Raw genomic sequence first — 19,902 nt, forward strand, 5'->3', positions numbered from 1 at the left:
AGAGAGAGAGAGAGAGAGAGAGAGAGAGAGAGAGAGAGGGCACAGACTGAATTGAATATGAAGGGATGATATCTAAAAAATAAAACTAAGGAGTGAGAGAGGATTGTACTGGGAGAAGAAGAAAGGGAAAGGTAGAATGGGGTAAATTATCTCACATAAAAGAGGCAAGAAAAAGCTTTTACAGTGGAGGGGAAGGTGAGAGGGAATGAATGAATCTTACTCTCATTGGATTTGGCTCAAGGAGGGAATAACATACACACTCAATTAGATATGGAAATCTATCTTACCCTACAGGAAAATCGAGGGGAAGGAGATAAGAGAGGGGAGGATGATAGAAGGGAGGGCAGATAGAAGGGAGAGGGTAATCAGAAGCAAACACTTTTGAGGAAAGATAGGGTCAAAGGAGAGAATAGAATAAATGGGGGGGATAGGATGAAGGGGAATATAGTTATTTTTTCACAACATGGCTATTATGGAAGTGTTTTGCATGACTACACATGTATAACCTATATCGAATTGCTTGCCTTCTCAGTAAGAATGGGTGGGAAGGGAGGAAGGGAGAGAATTTGGAACTCAAAAGTTTTAAAAAACAAATGTTAAAAATTGTTTTTATATGCAACTGGGAAATAAGATATACAGGCAAAGGGGTACAGAAATCTATCTGGCCCTACAGGAAAATAGAAGGGGAAGGGGATAAGAGAAGGGGGCAGGGTGATAGAAGGAAGAACAGATTAGGGGAAGAGTATTCAGAACGCATGCCATCTTAGGGTGGTGGGAGGGACAAGATGGGGAGAAAATTTGGAACTCAAAGTCCTGTGGAAGTGAATGTTGAAAACTAAAAATAATTAAATTAATAAAAATAAATAAAAACAAATTAAAAAAAAAAAACATTAAAAAAAGGATGCAGGGGATGGTTTCAGAAAAATCTGGTAAGACCTGTATGAACTGACGAAAAGAGAAGTGAGCAGAACCAGGAGAACAAAGTACACAGAAACAGTAATATTATAAAGATAACTCTGATCAATACAATAATCCACCACAATTCCCAAGGTCTCATGCAAGCACCTTTAGCAAACATCTCCATGTCTTATGCCTTGCCTAATATTAATGAGTGGAGCATTGAACAATATATCTCTTGTTATAGCTTTCAAGAAATCTTGATTATATCGATGTAGGGATGGGAGATACTCTGTCAGGAGAGAGCCTATAAGGTGACATTTTGCTCTGTCAAATATTTTTTAAAATCAATAAACAAACACACTGTGAAAAAACAAAAACAAAAAACAAACAAAACCAAAGTGATATTCCTAAAGCATGGGTCTGGCTATGACACGGCCCACAGTTCAGGAAGCTCCAGTAGCTTCCTCTTGTCTGTAGGACTAAATACAAACTTTTTTTTTGGTGAGGTAATTGGGGTTAAGTGACTTGCCCAGAGTCACACAGCTAGTGAATGTTATGTGTCTGAGGCCAAATTTGAACTCAGATCCTCCTGACTCCAGGGTTGGTGCTTTATCCACTGTGCCACCTAGCTGCCCCCAAATACAAACTTCTTTGCTTGGTATTTAAAGCCTTGTACAATATGGTTCCAGGCTACTTTTCCAGACTTACTAAACATCACTTCCTTCACACACTTTACAATCCAGCCAAACTAGCCTATGTGCTCTTCTACACACAAAACATTCTGTCTGCCCTCTCTATTCCTTGGGGTCAGTTCTTTGTCCACATGGTTGGAATATTCTGTCTCCTCACCTCTGCCTTTTAAAATCCATAACCTCTTCCAAAGTTCAGTTCAATTACCACTTTCTCTGTAAGAATTTTCCTGATGCCTCCAGCTACCACAGTCTCTCCCCCTGAAGTTATTTTGTATTTACTTCGCATTTAAATGTATTAAGTAACCTGCCCAATATCAAAGAGGTAACAGTATCTGCTGGAACTCCAACCCAAATCCTGACTCCACGATCAGTGCTGTTGCCATTGCTCTAATACTCTCCTTAGCGTTTGGCCTGGATCCTACATTGACTTTCTCTCCTGGAACTGTCCTGGGAGAACGTAAGGATGTAAACTCCTTGCAGACAGGGACTAGAATCTATTTTTGTTTCTGAATGTCTACCACCTAGCACAGTGCATGGAATACAGTCAGTTTTGAATGAATCCTTGTGAATTAAGTGCCTCACAAATGCCCAACCTTAACACTGTGGTGATACGTGCCTTTATAACACTTCTCTCCTCTGAAGTCCCATAAAATTAGATACAGAAACCTTTCAAAATATGAGAGAAGCAAAATAATGTTATACATCCTCAAAACATTCTAGTTATAGTATCCAGAGGCCAATCTATAGGTAAATGGGATCAACATTTATTTGTAGTTTATAAGGGGAAGGGAAGGAAATAATCACTTATAGGGTACCTACTATGTGCCAGGCACTGTGCTTTCTAAAATAACAAATATTATCTCATTTGATCCTCATAACAACCCTGCATGGTAGGTGGTATCATTATCCTCATTGTACAGTTGAGGAAAATGAGGCAGAGGTTAGGTAAACTGCCCAGAGTCACACAGCCAGTTAAGTATCTGATGCCAGATTTGAACTCAGGTCTTCCGGACTCCAGGCCCAGCACTCTATCCAGTATGCCCTCAGCTTTTTCAAAGCATATTGCATTCATTATCTCATTTGATCCTCATAATACTCTGAAATCTGTACTATGTGTATCATTAGTTCCATTCAATAAATGGGAAAATGAGGTTTAGGTGGGTAAATTATTTTGCTTAAGATCATACAGATATTAAATAGCAGGGCAGGGATCTGAACCGAGGTCTCCTGGATCCAAAGCAAGTAAATCAATAATAATAATAGTTGACATTTATATAGTACTTTACAATTTATAAAATGCTTCTGATACATCTTTTCATTGGAGTCTGAAAACAACCCTATGAGCTGAGAAATGCAGTTATCATTTCCAATTTTTAGATGAGGAAAACAAGGATCACAGAATTCAAATGATTTGCCCAAAGTAAAAAACAAAAACAAAAAAAACAAAAAAACAAGTAAGTTGAGGAATAAGAAGTGAACTCGAGTTATCTGACTTTAAATTGAATGCTCTTTCTACTAGATGACAATTGCTTCCTCTTGTTAAAGGTTGTCCAGAAATAGATCCAAACATTGTCTTACCTTCTATACGTTCCTAAAAGAACTGGGAACAGAATCAACTGAATCACGAGACACTATATTTGTTGAGTCTAGGCTCAGCATACTCAGATGATTAGAACATTAGTATTAGTAATAAAATATGCACAGGTTTGCTCCCTTTGTGGGGCCGATTCCTTTCACTCGATTGATCACAGACTGCCCCTTTTGTCTTGATCAGCCCTATTGTAAATGAGAGCCGTAGATGAGCAGCAACACTTTACATAAAAAGTACAACCTACACCCACAAAGACTCTCCAGTCAAATCCATGCTATTTTTTTTCCAAAATAACATTTTTCTATGCATTTTTAACAAGTGAAAAATGCTTGCTTTATGCAATGTCTAATTTAGAAAGACCATGAGAAGGAGGCTCATAGAATTCTAGACTTTACATTGCCTTTGGTACCTCATCATGACATGGAGGGAATACTGAAGTCTTGAAGCATATAACAGCAGTACACCAGCTTTGGAAAGTCCTACCAAGTTGGAAAGGTTCTGAGTATGGATCCATTGCCAGAACTGTATTTCTGCTATCTGAGGACAAGTCTAGCTAAGTTTGGAAGGTCTCACATTTGGGATGGATTTTAAGTGAAGATTTTTTTGGTTACATAAAATCTCAAAAACTACCTACTAAATTGTGGAGGGCTGTGACCTGCAGTGGTAGAATGAGACCCATAGTGAAAGGAAGTGCTGAAAAATGCATTAACTCTTTTGGTTTTCATACCACTCTATTAATTCATCTTGAGGTGGAAACCCATTAGAACTCCTGGGGCTTTTTCACATTTAAATATTTTGTAGCTAGGCTTCCCCATCTTTTACTTGTACCACATTTTTTTCTTTAACCCAAGTTAAAACTCTACCTACCTCTCCCACCTTTATACCATCGAAAATTTAATAAGCATGTTACCCGTGTCTTCGTCAGAACAGTGAAGGGACTCAACATCACGTAATGAGGATTATATAAAAGAACTGAGGATGGTTAGCCTAGAAAAGACATTGTAGGAAGATGGGATCCCTTCAAATATGTGAAAGGCTTTTTTGTGGAAGAAGGCTTAGACTTGTTCCACTCCACAAGGGCAGAAAAAGGATCAATGGAAGGAAGTTATTTTGTTGTTGTTGAGCTGTTTTAGTCATGTCCAACTCTTTGTGACCCCATTTGGGGTTTTCCTGGCAAAGATACTGGAGTGGTTTGCCATTTCCTTCTGCAGCCCATTTTACAGATAAGGAAACTGAGGCAAATAAGGTGAAGTGACTTATCCAGGGTCACACAGCTGGGAAGTATCTGAGGCTGGATTTGAACTCATGAGGATGAGTCTTCTGGATTCCAGGCCCAGTGCTCTATCCACTGTGCCACCAAGCCGCCCCAGGGAAGTTACTAAGAAGCAGATAATCTCTCTACATAAAGGAAAAATTTAATTAAAATGTTCAAAAAATGGAATGAGTTGCTTCAGTAAGTAATGAGCTCCTATTCAGTAGATGTGTTCAGAGCATGACCCCATGTCATATAGATTTAAAGATGGGACTTATACTTCAAATAGGGCTTGGATTAGACAACCACTAAGGTCCTTTCCAACTCTGGGAAGTCTAATCCTAAAATTCTATGATCCTGAGCTCTCCAGGTCATGATTTGACATTAGCCAAATTATTCATGAAATAATGAATATCACGAACACAACTATGCTGCTGAGTCCAAAACAAAATGGAAATTTCAAATTACTATCAAAATTAAACTAAGGACATCAACCAATTACTCCTTCTCATGGGTTTAAAGAAGGTACTTAAGACAGGAAGCCTCACATGAATAGGGTGAATGAAACCCAGGGATGAGAAATTAAAGGAGTCATTTTCAAACCACATGGATTGGAAATTAATTCCTAATAGCTGAAAACACAGCTTGCTAGACAATGAAAGCAACACTGAAGTTCTCTGCTTTTACAGGCAATATCTCCCTGTCTCAGTAAGAAAAGGCTGCATTTGCAGATAAAAGCAAGTAGGGTATGACCTTCACACTCCAAAAAGAGGAAGATTTTACTTTCAAGTCTGAGCACACAGTGACTGGGGAAGATCAAAGTTGTTAGAGAAGATGGAAGTGGGAGAGGCAGGAGGGAATTTCTCAACATACTCTTAATATACCCACAGAACTTCTGCACTTTCAACAACTCATTCTAATTCCAGACAAAGGATTGGGGCCATGAGGCTCCTGCAGAGAAAAATTCATCTGGCCCTAGGAGAGGTTAGATGGCCAAGTCCCTTAAAAACATTTGACTTGGTGTTAGGAGACTTGAACTCAAGTGATTTACCATAGGCAAATCACTTTTCCCCAACTTCTTTATCAAAAAAATAGGAATAATAATAACCACTGAATTATTTACCTCACACCAGGTTATTGTTAAGATTAAAATGTGTAAAGTGTTATAAGCATGTCCAGCCATCCTCCAATCAGCTGCCAAATCTTTTTAATTATATCTCTACATTTCTTTTTTTTTTTTAAATAGGCAATTGGGGTTAAATGACTAGCCCAGGGTCACACAGCTAGTAAGTGTCAAGTGTTTGGTCTGAGGCCAGATTTGAACTCAGGTCCTCCTGACTTCAGGGCCAGTGCTCTATCCACTGGGCCACCTAGCTGCCCCTATCTCTACATTTCTTGAATCTGTCACCTTTTCTCTAACCATATTGTTATCACTCTAATTCAGACCTACATCAAGTTGCAAGTGGATTACTCTAATAGCTTTTCTAAACAATATCCTATCTGCTTCCAGTCTCTTCTTTTTCTGATCAATCCTCCAGAGCTGCTGAAATAATAGCACTAAGGCACAGGTCTGACCATGTCACTCACCAGCTCAAAGACCTTTAATGGCTCCCCAATGCTTAAAGGAGAAGATACAAATTCCTGACATATAAGACCCTTAGCAATCTTGTTCCTACTCATCATTCTAGCCTTATTTCATACACAACTCTTCTTTGCAAAGTGTGTATGTTCCAGCCAATTTTCATTTATCTGCTGTTCCTCAAACTTGACCAGCCACGTTCTGCTTTTGGACATTTGTACTGACCAAGATCTCTCCCCATGCCTGGAATGTACAGTTCTTTCTTCTAACCTCAGATCCCGGAGAGTGGTTACAACTTACCTTGAGAGTATTATTTCATATTATTCCCACTCATTCACTCTTATCTTCCAAGCTATACTACTACTGGCAAGTCACCTAAACTTGTCATGCTGTCTCTTTCTGTTCATTCCAGCAGGCCTTCCCAATGCTCCCAATAAATGTCCCGCTCATACTTCCCTTCAGAATCCTTCCTTTTCTTCAAAGCTCAGCTCAGCTCTGCCACTAACTCCTCCATAAAGCATCTCTTCATCAGCTGAAAATGGTGTCTCCTTCCTCAAGTTTTCCAAAATTACTTTGTACCTCATATTACGTTCCATATTATATTTCTCTCTGTACAGATCACATTCCCCTAGAAGAACATAAGCTCCTTGAGGGAAGGGACATTAGAGTTTTACAATTTTTGCATTCCTATTTCCTAGCACAGTACCTTGTACACAAGTACTAAATATTTGTTGAATCAAATCTGTTCTTGCCTTGGCTATTTAAACTGCCTTCTAGTCAGTCTTCCCAAATCCAGTAAACCCCTTCTATCCTTCACACTGCAATCTGAATAATCTCCCTGTAAGATGCTTCGAATCATATCACTCTGCTACTCAAAAACCTTGAGTAGCTCCCCTGTCTTTACCAAATAAAGCAAAAACCTTTGAACCTAGAATTCAAGGTCCTATATATAAGACTGGCTCTAACCTACTTTTCCAGCTGGAAATGCCCACATATTCTTCATTCCATCCTCATCTTATTGTCTTGTCTGTCTTTGCTCATGACAACCCCTAAGCTTGAAAGAGACTTCCCTCCCTTCTTTCTTCCATCTTGTACCACTAAAATCTTTCCCTTTAAAGCTCAACTCAGATGTTTCATTCTATGACATGTTCTCTGACTCTCCTAGTAAAAGGGAATTCTCCTTTGCATTTATTTCACTATCCCACTGAATTAGAGGTATCTGTCATATTCAGTGCTCCGGCCTAAATGTCTTTTTCTATTAGACTGTCAAGTCTACGAGAGCAAGGCCTTGCCCATATCTACCTTTAAATCTCCAGTGACCAGCTCTTGTTTACAACAGGTGGTTACTAAGTTCTTTGCTGAATGAACAATTTGGTTGAGTGGAGCTGCTCTTGCTTTATGATTATTTTTAAGCCATCCCCCAAAGATTTCACTTTGACCATCAGCCCCATCCCATCCTCAGGCATGAAGACGGTGCAGAGAAAGAGCAGTACCTTCCGCCTGGGAGTTACTCTGCTTCAACTTCATGTTCTTGGCATGAGTCTTCCCCAGGTAGTGAGACTGGGCCACGATGGGGGAAGAAAAGGTCATGTTGCAGATGGCACAGCACCGATCCCTGTCATCGCCATGGCTGCTCTCCTGCTCAGGAGGGAGAACGGTGCCCTTTTACTGGCTATTACAGGGACCAGGCTAGAAAACAAGACAGTTCCACCCCACCCTCAGTCTGTAGGGCCCTGGCCTCATCTCTGTTTTAATCTTGGCATAAGTGCTCAAAGAAGGTAACCAGGAGAACAAATGGCTCAGTGATAATGCTCCCTCTTATATGTAGGATAATTGGTCATTTTCCAAGTGCTTTTAAGCTCATCTGAGTCTCACAACAGCCATGTGAGGGAGGCAAAGCAAGAATGTAAGGGTCATAGGATTCTGCACTGGAAGGAACCTCAAAACCATTTAGGACAACTCCCTCATTCTTTAGGAGAATTAGGAAACTGAGGCCCAGGGAGGTTTAGTGACTTGTCCAAGGTCACAAAGGCAGCAAGCAGCAAATTTGTGATTTGAATCTAGGTCCTCTGACTCCAAATCCAGCATTCTTTCTATGACAGCCCCTCAAATACACTTCTTACCTGATACCTTGCCTCACAGATCTCCTCTACCCTCTCTTCCCCGTAGGCCTGATAAATACTCCTATTTCACAGACCAGGAAACAGATTCAGAGAGGGAATATGACCATGCAGCTCCTAAGTGGCAGAACTAGTAGACGATTCCAGGCTTAAAGCCTTGCCCAGTGATCTTTTCAATACTTTACTCTCTTGATTCAAACAGACAGATCCAGGCATACAGTTAAATGTCTCGGGGGAGAAAGAGGACAGACTTCTGGATTTGGAGAGAGAAAGATGGGGATTTCTGGATTTGGGGAACACATTTAAGCCTAATTAGATTCTAATTACAGCAATTAAGTAGAAGTACATTCTACTTGTCAGACAACTATTACAGATCCAGAATTCACTTCTTTAAATTGAAAAGAAATGGAAGACCATAAACCTGGGCTTCTAATGTATCTCCCCATTCCATGCATTGGGACACTTGAGAAATGAGATGTTCTGACAAGAGGGATCACATTTTCAGATTCCTGTCTTAATCATTAGTTACCTGGGAGCCTTCTCACAACCTCTGAGGAACATTGGTGCTCATATACTGTTGGGAAAATAGAAGAGCTCCCACTAAGTTAGCTCCCTCCTCTGTTCCAACATACTCCAGAAGGGGAATGTTTTGTTTTGATAGATCTTCTTTACCATGGGAAGCCTGATATTATTACCTGTTTTGAATCTAGCTTCAGTTTTTTCCCATCATTAAACTCCTCCTCTTTGTGAATAGATGTGTATCTCCTTACTTTGTTTGCATGCTTCTTGCTCTGGAAAAAACCCAGGAGAAAGAAAATTAAAAAATACTTTTTTAACCAAATGTCTTTTAATAGTGCTTGGCTAACGATGTTTACCTATCTAGAACATCGCTCCAAGTGCCTCAGACTAATTGTTAGATTCTTAAAAAAAAAAACCAAAACTTTTTTTTTAAATGATAAAGAATAGGAATTTATTGTGTATTTCTTGACTTCTTCTGTTGTGTTAACAATTAGTACATTTCAGAATCAAAGAAAACCTGCAGTTTAGGGAGAAGGAGGGTTTCTATTCAAAGTGCAATTTTTGTTCATGTTTTAATCTTAGAATTGTGAAATAATGAATAGCCATCCTTTATTCATTTAATGAATCCAATATTTTATTTAAATGGTTCTGCCTACCACCAAAATTATTATTGAACTGAAACAAAATGCTATAGTAGAATCACATTTTGGGGACATCAGATAATTTTACTCAAACTTTGCTATTTACCTGTGTGAATGTAACATAAGCTATTTGATCTCCCTGGATCTGCATATCCTCATCTGTGAAGTAAGGGGACTTGGGATACAGAATTTCAATCTAGATGTTTTTAATGAGGAATTCATAATGATTTGGATCTGAGATGCATTCATTATCTCTTGAAAAAAATGTGTTAAATAATTTAAAGTACTGTAGAATGCTGGAAAAAACAGTAAACTAGGAGTGAAGATCTAGCTTTTAGATTGAACTTTACCATTTACTTTCTTTTTTTTAAATTAATTTATTTATTTTTAGTTTTCAACATTCACTTCCACAAGATTTTGAGTTCCAGATTTTCTCCCCATCTCGTCCCTCCCCCCACCCCAAGATAGCATGTATTCTGAATACCCCTTCCCCTAATCTGCCCTCCCTTCTATCTCCCCCCCTTTTCCCATCCCCTTCCCCTTCTATTTTCCTGTAGGGCAGGATAGATTTCTATACTCCATTACCTATATATCTTATTTCCCAGTTGCATGTGAAAACACTTTTTAACATTTGTTTTTAAAACTTTGGGTTCCAAATTTTCTCCCTCCCTCCCTCCCCACCCACCGTCATCGAGAAGGCAAGCAACTAGATACAGGTTATACATGTGTAGTCAGGCAAAACACTTCCATAGTAGTGAGAAAAAAAAAAAACCAAAACCAAACCAAAAACACAACTTTTACAATTCATTCTCATAATAACCAGTGATTGAAGGAATAGGTATATAGTGAAAACGAGGCATACAAAAGTTGTCACCTAAGGTCACATAGCAAAGATAATGTAAAGAGAAGGGACTGTACACTATGAACATGGGAGTCCCCTCTGTGTTGGGCTGAATTCTGAGGTAAACAGAACTATCCTATTTGCTTATTTGTATTTCTGTCTGCTCATAGAATGAAAAGACATCAGAGTTGGAAGGGACTTTAGAGATCGCTTAGTCCATTCTCTCATTTTACAGACAGAAGAAATACAAGTGAGGAGAAGACACTTGCCAGGGATATTACAGCTCATCAGTGGCAATGCAGGGACTTGATCCAGTTGTCTGACATCTATTGAAGAGGTTGCAGAGGTTTTCCTACTATTGGAGGGAGAGGGAGAGGTGAGAGTATATATCTACTCAACTAAGTGTGGTCACTTAGGGACAAAGTGGCACAAATCATTTGGTGGCTTCCTGATTGACTTGAAAGTGGTGCTGGGATTAAAAAACGGAACCAATGAGCCAGATCCAGAGGTGGAAGGTGGAGAAGGGAGGGGAGAACACCAAATTCAGTTTGGGAAAATGCCATTTTCATTTGGAGTACTCCATACAGAAGGAATGGGACCCCTAGGATAAGCCTGGGAAAACTTTAGTATAGGCTAGGTTTGCAAACTGAGTCACCCAGACTAGAACCAAGTGGTTTATTTTTTAGATAATTCTAACGATCTGTCCCTGAATATTTAATGTAGAGTATCTTTTACCTTGTTAAGAAACCCTAGATATATACTCTTGTTTTCTGGAAAGTGTAATGACAGGAGTAGAAGGGGAGCAAGTAAAGTTAATACTGGAACCAGGGTATCCTGAAATAGTAGATGGATAACAGATAAACAGAATTGTTGCATGGCAGACTGAACTCAGCCAAGAAAGTTCAGGTGCCAGGAAAGCCCAAGAGCTTGATATTCAATAAAAGAGTGAAAGGCAAAAGGGCCTAGGGCTAGAGGCAAGGTTCCCCTGGTCTGCAAAGAGAGGAGAAACTAGTATGCCTGGGAATGTAACTTAAAGTCAATGATGCCTAAGACTTATGTTGAATTACTGTATATTCTATGGATACACAGAGACTAGATCCAAGAAGCTAAACAGAGACTGTCACCTTTCAAACTTGGTAAGCTGAAGAGAAGCTAGAAATGGAACTCAGGTCTCCCTCCCACTCTCACTTTTTTTTTTTTGGCTAGGCAATGGGGTTAAGTGACTTGCCCAGGGTCACACAGCTAGTAAGTGTTATATGTCTGAGGCCGGATTTGAACTCAGGTCCTCCTGTCTCCAAGGCTGGAGCTCTATCCACTGCGCCATCTAGCTGCCCCCCACTCTCACTTCTGAACTGTTATCAATGGGTCTATGGAGCAATTACAGTTCTCTTAAATGGCCACTGCATGATACCTGGTAATGGGCGAGTTTCTGGGACTCAGAAATGAGTACTGCATTGCATACTTTACACTGGACATCTGTGAACAGGTGGTTGTTCTCTTGAATCATTCGATCCACTGCGGAGGAAAAGAAAAGTCACATTAATTGTCTCATATCCATCCCACAAGGTCATAACATGACACACTCCCCTTCAGAACTGATCAGGATATCCTCTAGTCTATACTGACAATAGAGAAGAAGCAAAAACAGTCTCAAAGTATTCTAGATTCCCTTACAAAAATAGGCAGGATGTCAAATTGAGAAACCAGAGGCTTGATTTAATTTTTACCACAATTCTGCCAAAGGGGCTAATAATTCTATGTCTCTTTGGTACACAAGAAGTCATTTTCCATTCCATCTTGGACAGGGCTGTGTGGTTGCCCCTGAAACCTATGAATTATAAATCACATTTCTGTCACAGTTTAAGGTTTACAGAAGGCATTCCTGACACTTCCCTCTCCTTAGCTGGGAGATGAGGAAGCACTGATGTGAGATATTGTCTACTCTTGTCCAATGCATTAGCCCTATCATTTGATTTTGCTTGATTGTTTTTCTCTGCTACAAGATAAGAATTTTATGGTAGGATGGGGTTTAGAAATGTTTTATATAAAAATCTAAAGGAATCAATAAAACTTTAAAAGAAAAAACAGAACACCTTCCACAAATAGAAGAACTTTGCATTTTACACACAAGGAAACTGAGGTTCAGGGAAGTCAAGTGCTTTGTCTTGTCCATAGTCATAAAACAAACTGTTTTTAATTTGCTTTGAACACAATTGTTAAGAAGTTACACAACCAGGTAAGGTCAACTGGCTCTGGACTTATCAGGGGAGACATACATACATAAGCATATACAGAACATACATGGAATAACAATAATGTAGTTAAATACAAAGTATTCAGGGAAGGAGGCCACTAACAACTGGGGAAACATCAGGAAAATCTTTATGTAGAAGTTGATGCCTAAGCTAGATTTTAAAGGGAGGGATTCTAAGAGTTGAAGGTGAAGGAGGGCTTGGGAGATAGGTGGTAAAAAGGCACAGAATTGGGGATGAAGTTACAAGTGTGAGGAACTACGGTTCCTCAGTTATATCACAACAGCACCACCAACCCTTCTAGTCACTCAGAATCAAAACCTCCTGGTCATCTGATTCCTCCCCTCTTCTTTATATTCATCAGTAACCAAGTCCTGGTGTTTCTACCTTCACAACAACTCCAGAATCCATTTCTTTCTTTATTCCTGCTGTCCCCATTCTGGTTTAGGTTCTCTTTATCTCTCTCAAACTACTGAAAGAGCATCACATACTCTTGAAGTTACAAGAGATTTCAAAGGTCATCTAGTCCAAACTGTACCTAAGCAAAAAGAATCTCCACTACAACATCCAATGACTTCCACAAGTGTTACCAAGGCAGCAGATTCCATTTTTGGAGAGTGTGATGGTTAGGAACTTTTCCCTTATAACAAGTAAGCCCAAATTTGTCATTCCGAAGTTTTTACCCATTGCTCCTAGTTCTTGCCCTCAGACCGAGATGAGTAAATTTAATACCTTTTCCATATAATAGCCCTCAAATTCTTGAAGACATCATGTTTCCTTTCTCTTCTCCAAGATAAATGTTCCTAGTTCCCCACTCCTGCTTTAACCAATCCCCATATGATGACTGCAGGCCCTTTACCATCCTGGTTGCCCTCATATGAGTCCTCTCTAGCTTACCAATGTTTTTCCTAAAATATGGCATCCAGAATATTCTGGATGTGGTGGTCACAGCAGGGCAAAGTACAGCAGACTATAGCTTCCCAATTCTTGGATGTCAAAATGTTGTAGACTGAGATTGCCTTAGCTTTCTTGGCTGCCATAGCACACTGGTGACTCAGAGAGAGCTTATAGTCCACTCCAAGTGCCAAGATCTTTTTGGACAAGCTGCTGTCTAGCCATCCCTCTCTTATCTTGCATTCATGAGACTGATTTTTTGTTATCCATGTGTAAGACTTTACATTCATCCCTATTAAATTTCATCTTGGTCTTCTAACAAGCCATAGATGTCCATAGGACTTCCCACAAAGGAAGGTAGCTGTGGTACAGGGGGAAAAAGCACTAAGCTGGAAAGCCACAGACTGGTTCTACCACCTCCTCTCTATTTCTGCCCTTGACTAGTTTTGTGACCTTGACTGATTCAATTAATTTCACTTAACCTTATTCTCCTTCCTGACAATGAGAATAGCTGCATTGCCTATTTCAAGTGGTTGTTGTGAGCAAAGGGTCAGGGAGTAAACTTCTGTATATAAACTAAGAAGCCTTGTAGAAATGACAACTATTATTATTGATGTACATCAAAGCAAATGTGCACATAGAATATCATACTTTTGTCCTTTCCCAGTCTATCCTATTAACTGTTACCAGAGCCACTTTTCAAAAACAGTTCTTTCCATTCAAAACTCCTCAAAGTCTCTCCTCTATAGAAGAATCAAGACCAAAAAAGTCTCAGTTTATCATTTAAGAACCTGATGATCTGTCAGTAATTTATCTCTAGTCTTATCTCACACTGGCCCCCCTCTCCCCCACCGCCCAACCCCACAGCCATACTGAACTACTGGCCATTTCCTGAATCAAAGGATTCAGGATTTTTAAGCCCCACACCTTCCCACCTAGTCACCTTTGTTTCATCAACCTAGAATGCACTCCCTTTTATCTTTGCAAACATGAAAATGAACCACAAACCTTAAAGAACTGTATACCTACTATAACCATTCATTCCCCTAGCTAAATTCTGTTAAATTCCTATTCAGACTTCAAAGCCCAGATTACAAACCTTCTCCAAGAAACTCCTCCCATTCCCTAGTCTTCAAGATATGAGAGATAACTCATAACACACTTAGTTAAAATCCCTTTATGACCCTTATGTAGCCTGTCTTATGTAATTACTGGTCTATCTTATTAACTCTTCTAGACTGAACTCTCATACCCTGCTATTAGACTGGGCACAGCCTGGAAAAAGAAAAAGTAGAAAGGTGCAGACAAGAGAGTCAAGATGCCCATCCAAGGCACCGATACAGGGAAGATATGAGAGAATAGAGGAAGGGAAGCAAGTTTAGATTTCCATAAAACAGGATGGGGGAGAGGGATGACATATTAACCCTAGGAATCAAAAAAGGGGCAGTACTGCTAGTAAGACTAATTCAGTAATTAGAGGGGAGAAGAGGAGGACAGGTACAGGAAGTTTGTAATGAATGTCCAGGTGCCTGACAGGTCTGGACAAAGGTTGGAGCTGGCCTCAGCAAGGGTAAGCTGTGAGGAAAAGAATGATAATCATAGGAGTGGGGACCCTCAGAAGGCCATTATGCTAGGGAGAGAAAACAGGAAGAGCCTGAAAACCCTTAGGCAATGTTTAGGAATGAGGGCAGGGGCTGTGCCTAGGTGAAGCTAGATGTGGGGGTTCAACGGAAAACAGGAGGTATAGGCAGGGATGGGGAAGTGGTAAGATGTTCAGGTGAGGCTGGAGAAGTCCAAGACATAAGGTTAGGGGAGAGGAGAACGTATCTAAGAGCCTGGGGGGAGGTACTCCACCCTCTCACACCCCGCCCCCCCCATCGAGGTCAGGGTTTGATATCCAGGTGCAGTTGTTGGTGAGTCAAAACAGTGAGGGCGGGGAACCAGAAAAGGTATCCGGGTGGGTGAAGTCTGGCCAGTAGAGAGAGTTCAATATCCAGGTGTAGCTGATGGTGAATCAAGACAGCAAGGTTTGGGAACAGGTGTCCAGGAGAGGCTGGGCAGTAGGGAGGAGGCTGTAGAGGGACAGTGTCCAGGTAAGGCTGGGGACAGGACTGAGCAGTAAGGGAGGGAGGAGGATGTCCAGGTGAAGCTGGGGGCCAATCAGGGCTGGGGCGGGAGCAGGAGAGAAGCAATCCAGGTGAAATCGGATGTGAGGCTCAGTGGGGGGGAAGTTGGTGTGCACGTCCACGCACCAGTAAGATGTCCAGATGAAGCTGGGGCCAATCAAGGCAGTCAGGATGGGGGTGGGGCGGGGAGGTTCCACGGTCCCGCGCGCCCCGCCCCCTCACTGCGGGGTATGATGTCCAGGTGAGGATAGGGGCCATCTAGGCCGTTAGGCCCGGAGTCGGGGGAGAAGCCATCCAAATGAGGCTGGACGTGAGGCTCGGTGGCTGCCACCACACCTTCCCCTGGCCCCCCGCGCGCGGGGTGTGATGTTCAGGTGAGGCTGGGGGCCAGGCTCAGTGGGGACCGAGGGTGTAGCCGTGAGGCTTAGGTTCATAGGGTAAAGAGCCGCGTGCACGCGCGCGGGGTACGATGTCCAGGTGAGGCTGGGGGCCAGTCAGGGCAGTTAGGAAGGGGGGGGTACTGAAGCCATCCAGGTAAGGCTGGACTGAGGCTGCGGGGACGGGGTTGTACCGGTGAGGCGTGGGCTCAATGTGGGGCTTTGATCTCCAGGTGAGGTTGGGGCAGTCCAGGACGGAAGGCTAGGGGAGAGGAGAAGGGGGAGTCCAGGTAAGGCCAGGGTCAGAGTTATGGGAAAGGCCAAGTTCAGTGGGATCCGGATTCGATAGCCGGCTGCTAGCGGTGAGCCAAGGCAGTAAGGCTTGGGCACGGGGGAAAGCGTCCAGGAGGCTGGAGATGGGGCTCAGAGGGGAGGGAGGGTGTCCAGGTGAGGCTGGGGGCGGACCTGTCTCCCGGGGCCACCCCGACTTCCCTCCACAGGAGGGGGCGGAATGAATGGGCCCCAGGGGACACAGTAAACAAAGCCCCTCCGTCGCCTTAAGCCCGCCCTGCGACTCACCCGCCTCCTTCCCCACGGGCTCCGCCGTGTCGCCGTTGCTGCCGGACACATCCGCCATCTTCCCCGAAGACCCCGCTAAGCGCAGCCCCAACCGGCTTCAGCCCCCGTCTCGAGACCCAAATTCCAGCTGGGGCCGCGGATCTCGCGAGAACAACGCCCGTGGTCTCCCCCCCCCCCCCCCGCCACTACGGCGCTGCAACCGCGAGATTTCAGGCGGGCGCCAACGGCTTATCTCGCGAGATGCGCAGACGACTGGGCGTGCTGGGCCTTGGTGCATTGAGTAGCAGCATCTTTCGAAGAGTTTAATAAACCTTATGAGGTACTGAGCTCCCTGGGCACGGGAGTCGGAGAGTCATAAAATCTTAAGAGCCCGAGGGGGCAGCAGAAACCTTCCGGTCCAACCGCCACGATACAACTAGGGAGATAGGCCTAGAGAGACGGGGGGCACTTTGGCTAAGGTCGCACCCAAGGGGAACCCGGGGAAAAGCTCAGCGCTTATGGGTGGCCTTGGGGCTACATCCTCCCCTCCCCACCTTGGCCTCTTCCCCCTACAATTAAAAAAAAAATTAAGCGTTTGCTACGTGCAAGGGTCCCGTAGTGACTTGTGTACAAAGATGAAAAACGGTTCCTCACATTCCATTTCGTTTGGGAAGATGATCTGTGTAAACAGATGCAAAGCAAGGTAGAGGATTACAGAGATAAGAGAAGAAGTTCTTTAGGAAACACTACTGGATAGATAAGATGAAAAGATTTGCTATACCCAACTAAAAATGAAATCTCTAAAAATGTTGCTGCTCTTTGTAAATTTGGCCCATAGGGAGAACTCCCACCTCTTGTTGGGTGAGGAGTTTACCAGGAGAGAGTTTGAGCTCACTGTCCAGTCCTGAAATTGCCCTAATAAGGATATTCCATGAGCATGGCATGAACTGTATCAACAAATGGGTAAAGAATTTCTTTTAGAAAAAAAATCAGTTTTCCAGTTTCCAGTCCCCTCCCCTACCCCCTGAAAAAATCAGTTTTCACAGCCTCCAGGAAGACAATGGAATCCATGGCAATAACCAAAGGTAACTGCTCTACCGTAGTAAGTGACCTTGATACTGGACAGATCTGAAGCTGACTACTTCTCCAAGAACAGAGTAAGATCTAGAGACATCTGAGATACTATCTGCCCAAAAGTAAGAGCACCTGCATTGCAACTCTATAATAGGAACACTTTCCCCTCAAATTCAATGTAAACTTTTCAACTGTGTAAAAATTCTCTAGCTTTTCAAAGGCAAGTGGTTACTTATTGTCATATTGTTACACTCCTATACTTGCTGTGATGGTTTTTGTTTTTTAATTAAATTTTATTTTTTTCAACAGCAAAAATATACTTGTCCCTGTCCCCTCTTCCTTCCCCCACAGAGAACAAAAGAAAGAAAAACAAAACCTTTATTACAGACATGTATAGTCAAGCAAAACAAATTCTTACATTGGCCATCTCCAAAAAAAAAGTCTTAATTTGCACTGTGGGTCTATCATTTCTCTGTGAGGAGGTGGGTAGCATTTTTAATCATGAATCATCTGGAATTGTGGTTCATTATTGTGCTGATTGTAGTTCATAAGTCTGAATTGTTTGTCTTTACAAAATGGTTATCATTGTTGAAATTGTTCTCCTAGTTCTCATTTCACTTTTCATCAGTTCATACAAGTCTTTCCAAGTTTCTCTGAAACCATCCCCTTTGTCATTTCTTACAGTATAGTAGTATTTCATCGAATTTATATGCTATAACTTTTTCAGTATTCTGCAGTTGATAGATGCTTCCTCAGTTTCCAATTCTTTTTCTTTTTTTAATTTATTTTTAATTTATTTATTTTGATTTATCAATAATCACTTCCATATCCAATTCTTTTTCATTGAAAAATGCTGCTATATTTTTTGCACATCCTTAAGAATTTGTTTCATTTAGGAAATCTTTAAATAATTTTTCCTTTTTTCATTCTCTTCCTTCTCCTCTTTCCCTTGTTTCCTTGTTGAATGAAAAATATTTCTGGACCCTGCTGTGTGTGCATTCATTTTTCTCTCCTTTGACTAGTTAAGATAAGAATGAAATTTAAACTTTACTTGGTCTTCCATTTTCTTCCTTCTTGTTTGTATAGACTTCTACTTTTGGACCGCGTGTTAGATAATTTTCTCCATCATTCCCCATTATACCACGAAAAGTATTCCTCTTTCCCTCCCTTTCCATTCTTCTTTTAAAGTTAGCAACACGTAACTGAACCACTCTAGGTCCTCTATCTAATTAGACTTTCTCAAATGAAGATGATAGGATTCTGAGGGGACTCATTATCTCCCTATATTAGAATATAAATAGTTTATCCTCGTTTAATTCCTTATGATTGTTCACTTATATTTGCCTTTTTACGTTTTTCTTGACTTTTGTGTTTTCATTTCATATTTTCTATGCAGCTGTGGTCTTTTCATTAGGAATACTTGGATGTCCTATATTTTCTTATTTCCATTTTTTTTCTTGTAGGATTATGCTCAATTTTGATCGGCAAGTTATTCTTGGTTATAAACCTATCTTCTTTGCCTTCTAGGATATTTTCCAAGATCTCCACTCTGTTATATTGGTGGTTCTAAATCATGTGATTCTGACTGCTTACGGTATTTTTTTTCTTTGATCTGGAAACTCTGGATTCTGACTGCAGTGTTCCTGGAAGTTTTCATTTAGGGGTTTCTTTAATGAGGTGACCAGTCAATTCTTTCTATTTCTACCTTGCCCTCTGTTTCTTAGAGATCTGGACAATTTTCTTTTATGATTTCTTGAAATATGATGTCTAGGCTTTTTTTTTTTCCCATGGCTTCTAGGTCAGGTTTCCTCAAGATTTCTCTCCTTAATCTGTTCTCCAAGTCTCTTGTTTTTACTATGAGATACCTTATGTTTTCTTCCCTTTTTTTCCCCTCAGTCTTTTGACATTATTTTAATATTCTTGTTGTCTTATTTAGATTATTCTGATTTTTAGGGAATTTGTTGTTTGGGCAAGATTTTGTACTTCTTGTGCCGAGTTATTCTTTCTTCTATAGCTTTCATTTCTTTTCCAGTGTATTCATCTAGCATTCTCATTTCATTTATTAAAAACATTTTAAACTTAAAAAAACCAACAACAACCAAACTTGTGCTTCAGCTCTTCCAGGAATTCTAGTTGAACTTGTGCCCAAGCTGTGTTTTTCCTTGAGGCTTTGCTTGTAGATGTTATGGAGTTGTTCTTTTCTCCTGGGTTTGTGTTTTAAGAGTCTCTATCATCATAATAGGTCTTTGTGGTGGGATTCTTCTTTTGTTCATTCTTCGGACTTTAGACTTTGTTAGGCTTGGGTCCTGTATACTTTGGAAAGAATATCTAGACTGGTCCTGCTGGTCCCCAATTCTTGAGGTACTGATATATTATTTAAAGCTTTCAAGGACAGTTGAGAATGGGGACCTGCAAGATTTCAGTGCTCTTAGCACGGTCTGATTCAGGGCAAAGTTTGATTGTTGCTCTCCTGGACTGAGCTCTGC

At 41.2% G+C, this 19,902-nt stretch overlaps 2 protein-coding genes across 2 annotated transcripts in view; one reads left to right on the plus strand and one right to left on the minus strand.

Annotated features, from left to right (window-relative positions):
* ZNF346 (zinc finger protein 346) overlaps nucleotides 1-16,469 on the minus strand; it is a 35,039-nt gene extending 18,570 nt beyond the window's left edge. Inside the window, exons 1-4 of the mRNA XM_027867156.1 lie at nucleotides 16,364-16,469; nucleotides 11,547-11,650; nucleotides 8,830-8,925; nucleotides 7,508-7,652 (exon numbers count right to left, since the gene is read on the minus strand). Of these exons, the coding sequence (XP_027722957.1) occupies nucleotides 7,508-7,652; nucleotides 8,830-8,925; nucleotides 11,547-11,650; nucleotides 16,364-16,421 (403 nt within the window). The 5' untranslated portion in view covers nucleotides 16,422-16,469. The remainder of the gene's footprint in view (nucleotides 1-7,507; nucleotides 7,653-8,829; nucleotides 8,926-11,546; nucleotides 11,651-16,363) is intronic.
* Nucleotides 14,191-19,902, plus strand: part of UIMC1 (ubiquitin interaction motif containing 1) — a 136,152-nt gene continuing 130,440 nt past the window's right edge. The window contains exon 1 of the mRNA XM_027867152.1: nucleotides 14,191-15,781. The gene's annotated coding sequence lies outside the window, so the exon portion shown is untranslated. The remainder of the gene's footprint in view (nucleotides 15,782-19,902) is intronic.

The sequence above is a fragment of the Vombatus ursinus genome, unplaced genomic scaffold (genome assembly GCF_900497805.2).
Source record: "Vombatus ursinus unplaced genomic scaffold, bare-nosed wombat genome assembly UNPS02014785.1, whole genome shotgun sequence".
In the NCBI taxonomy this organism is placed as follows: domain Eukaryota; kingdom Metazoa; phylum Chordata; class Mammalia; order Diprotodontia; family Vombatidae; genus Vombatus; species Vombatus ursinus.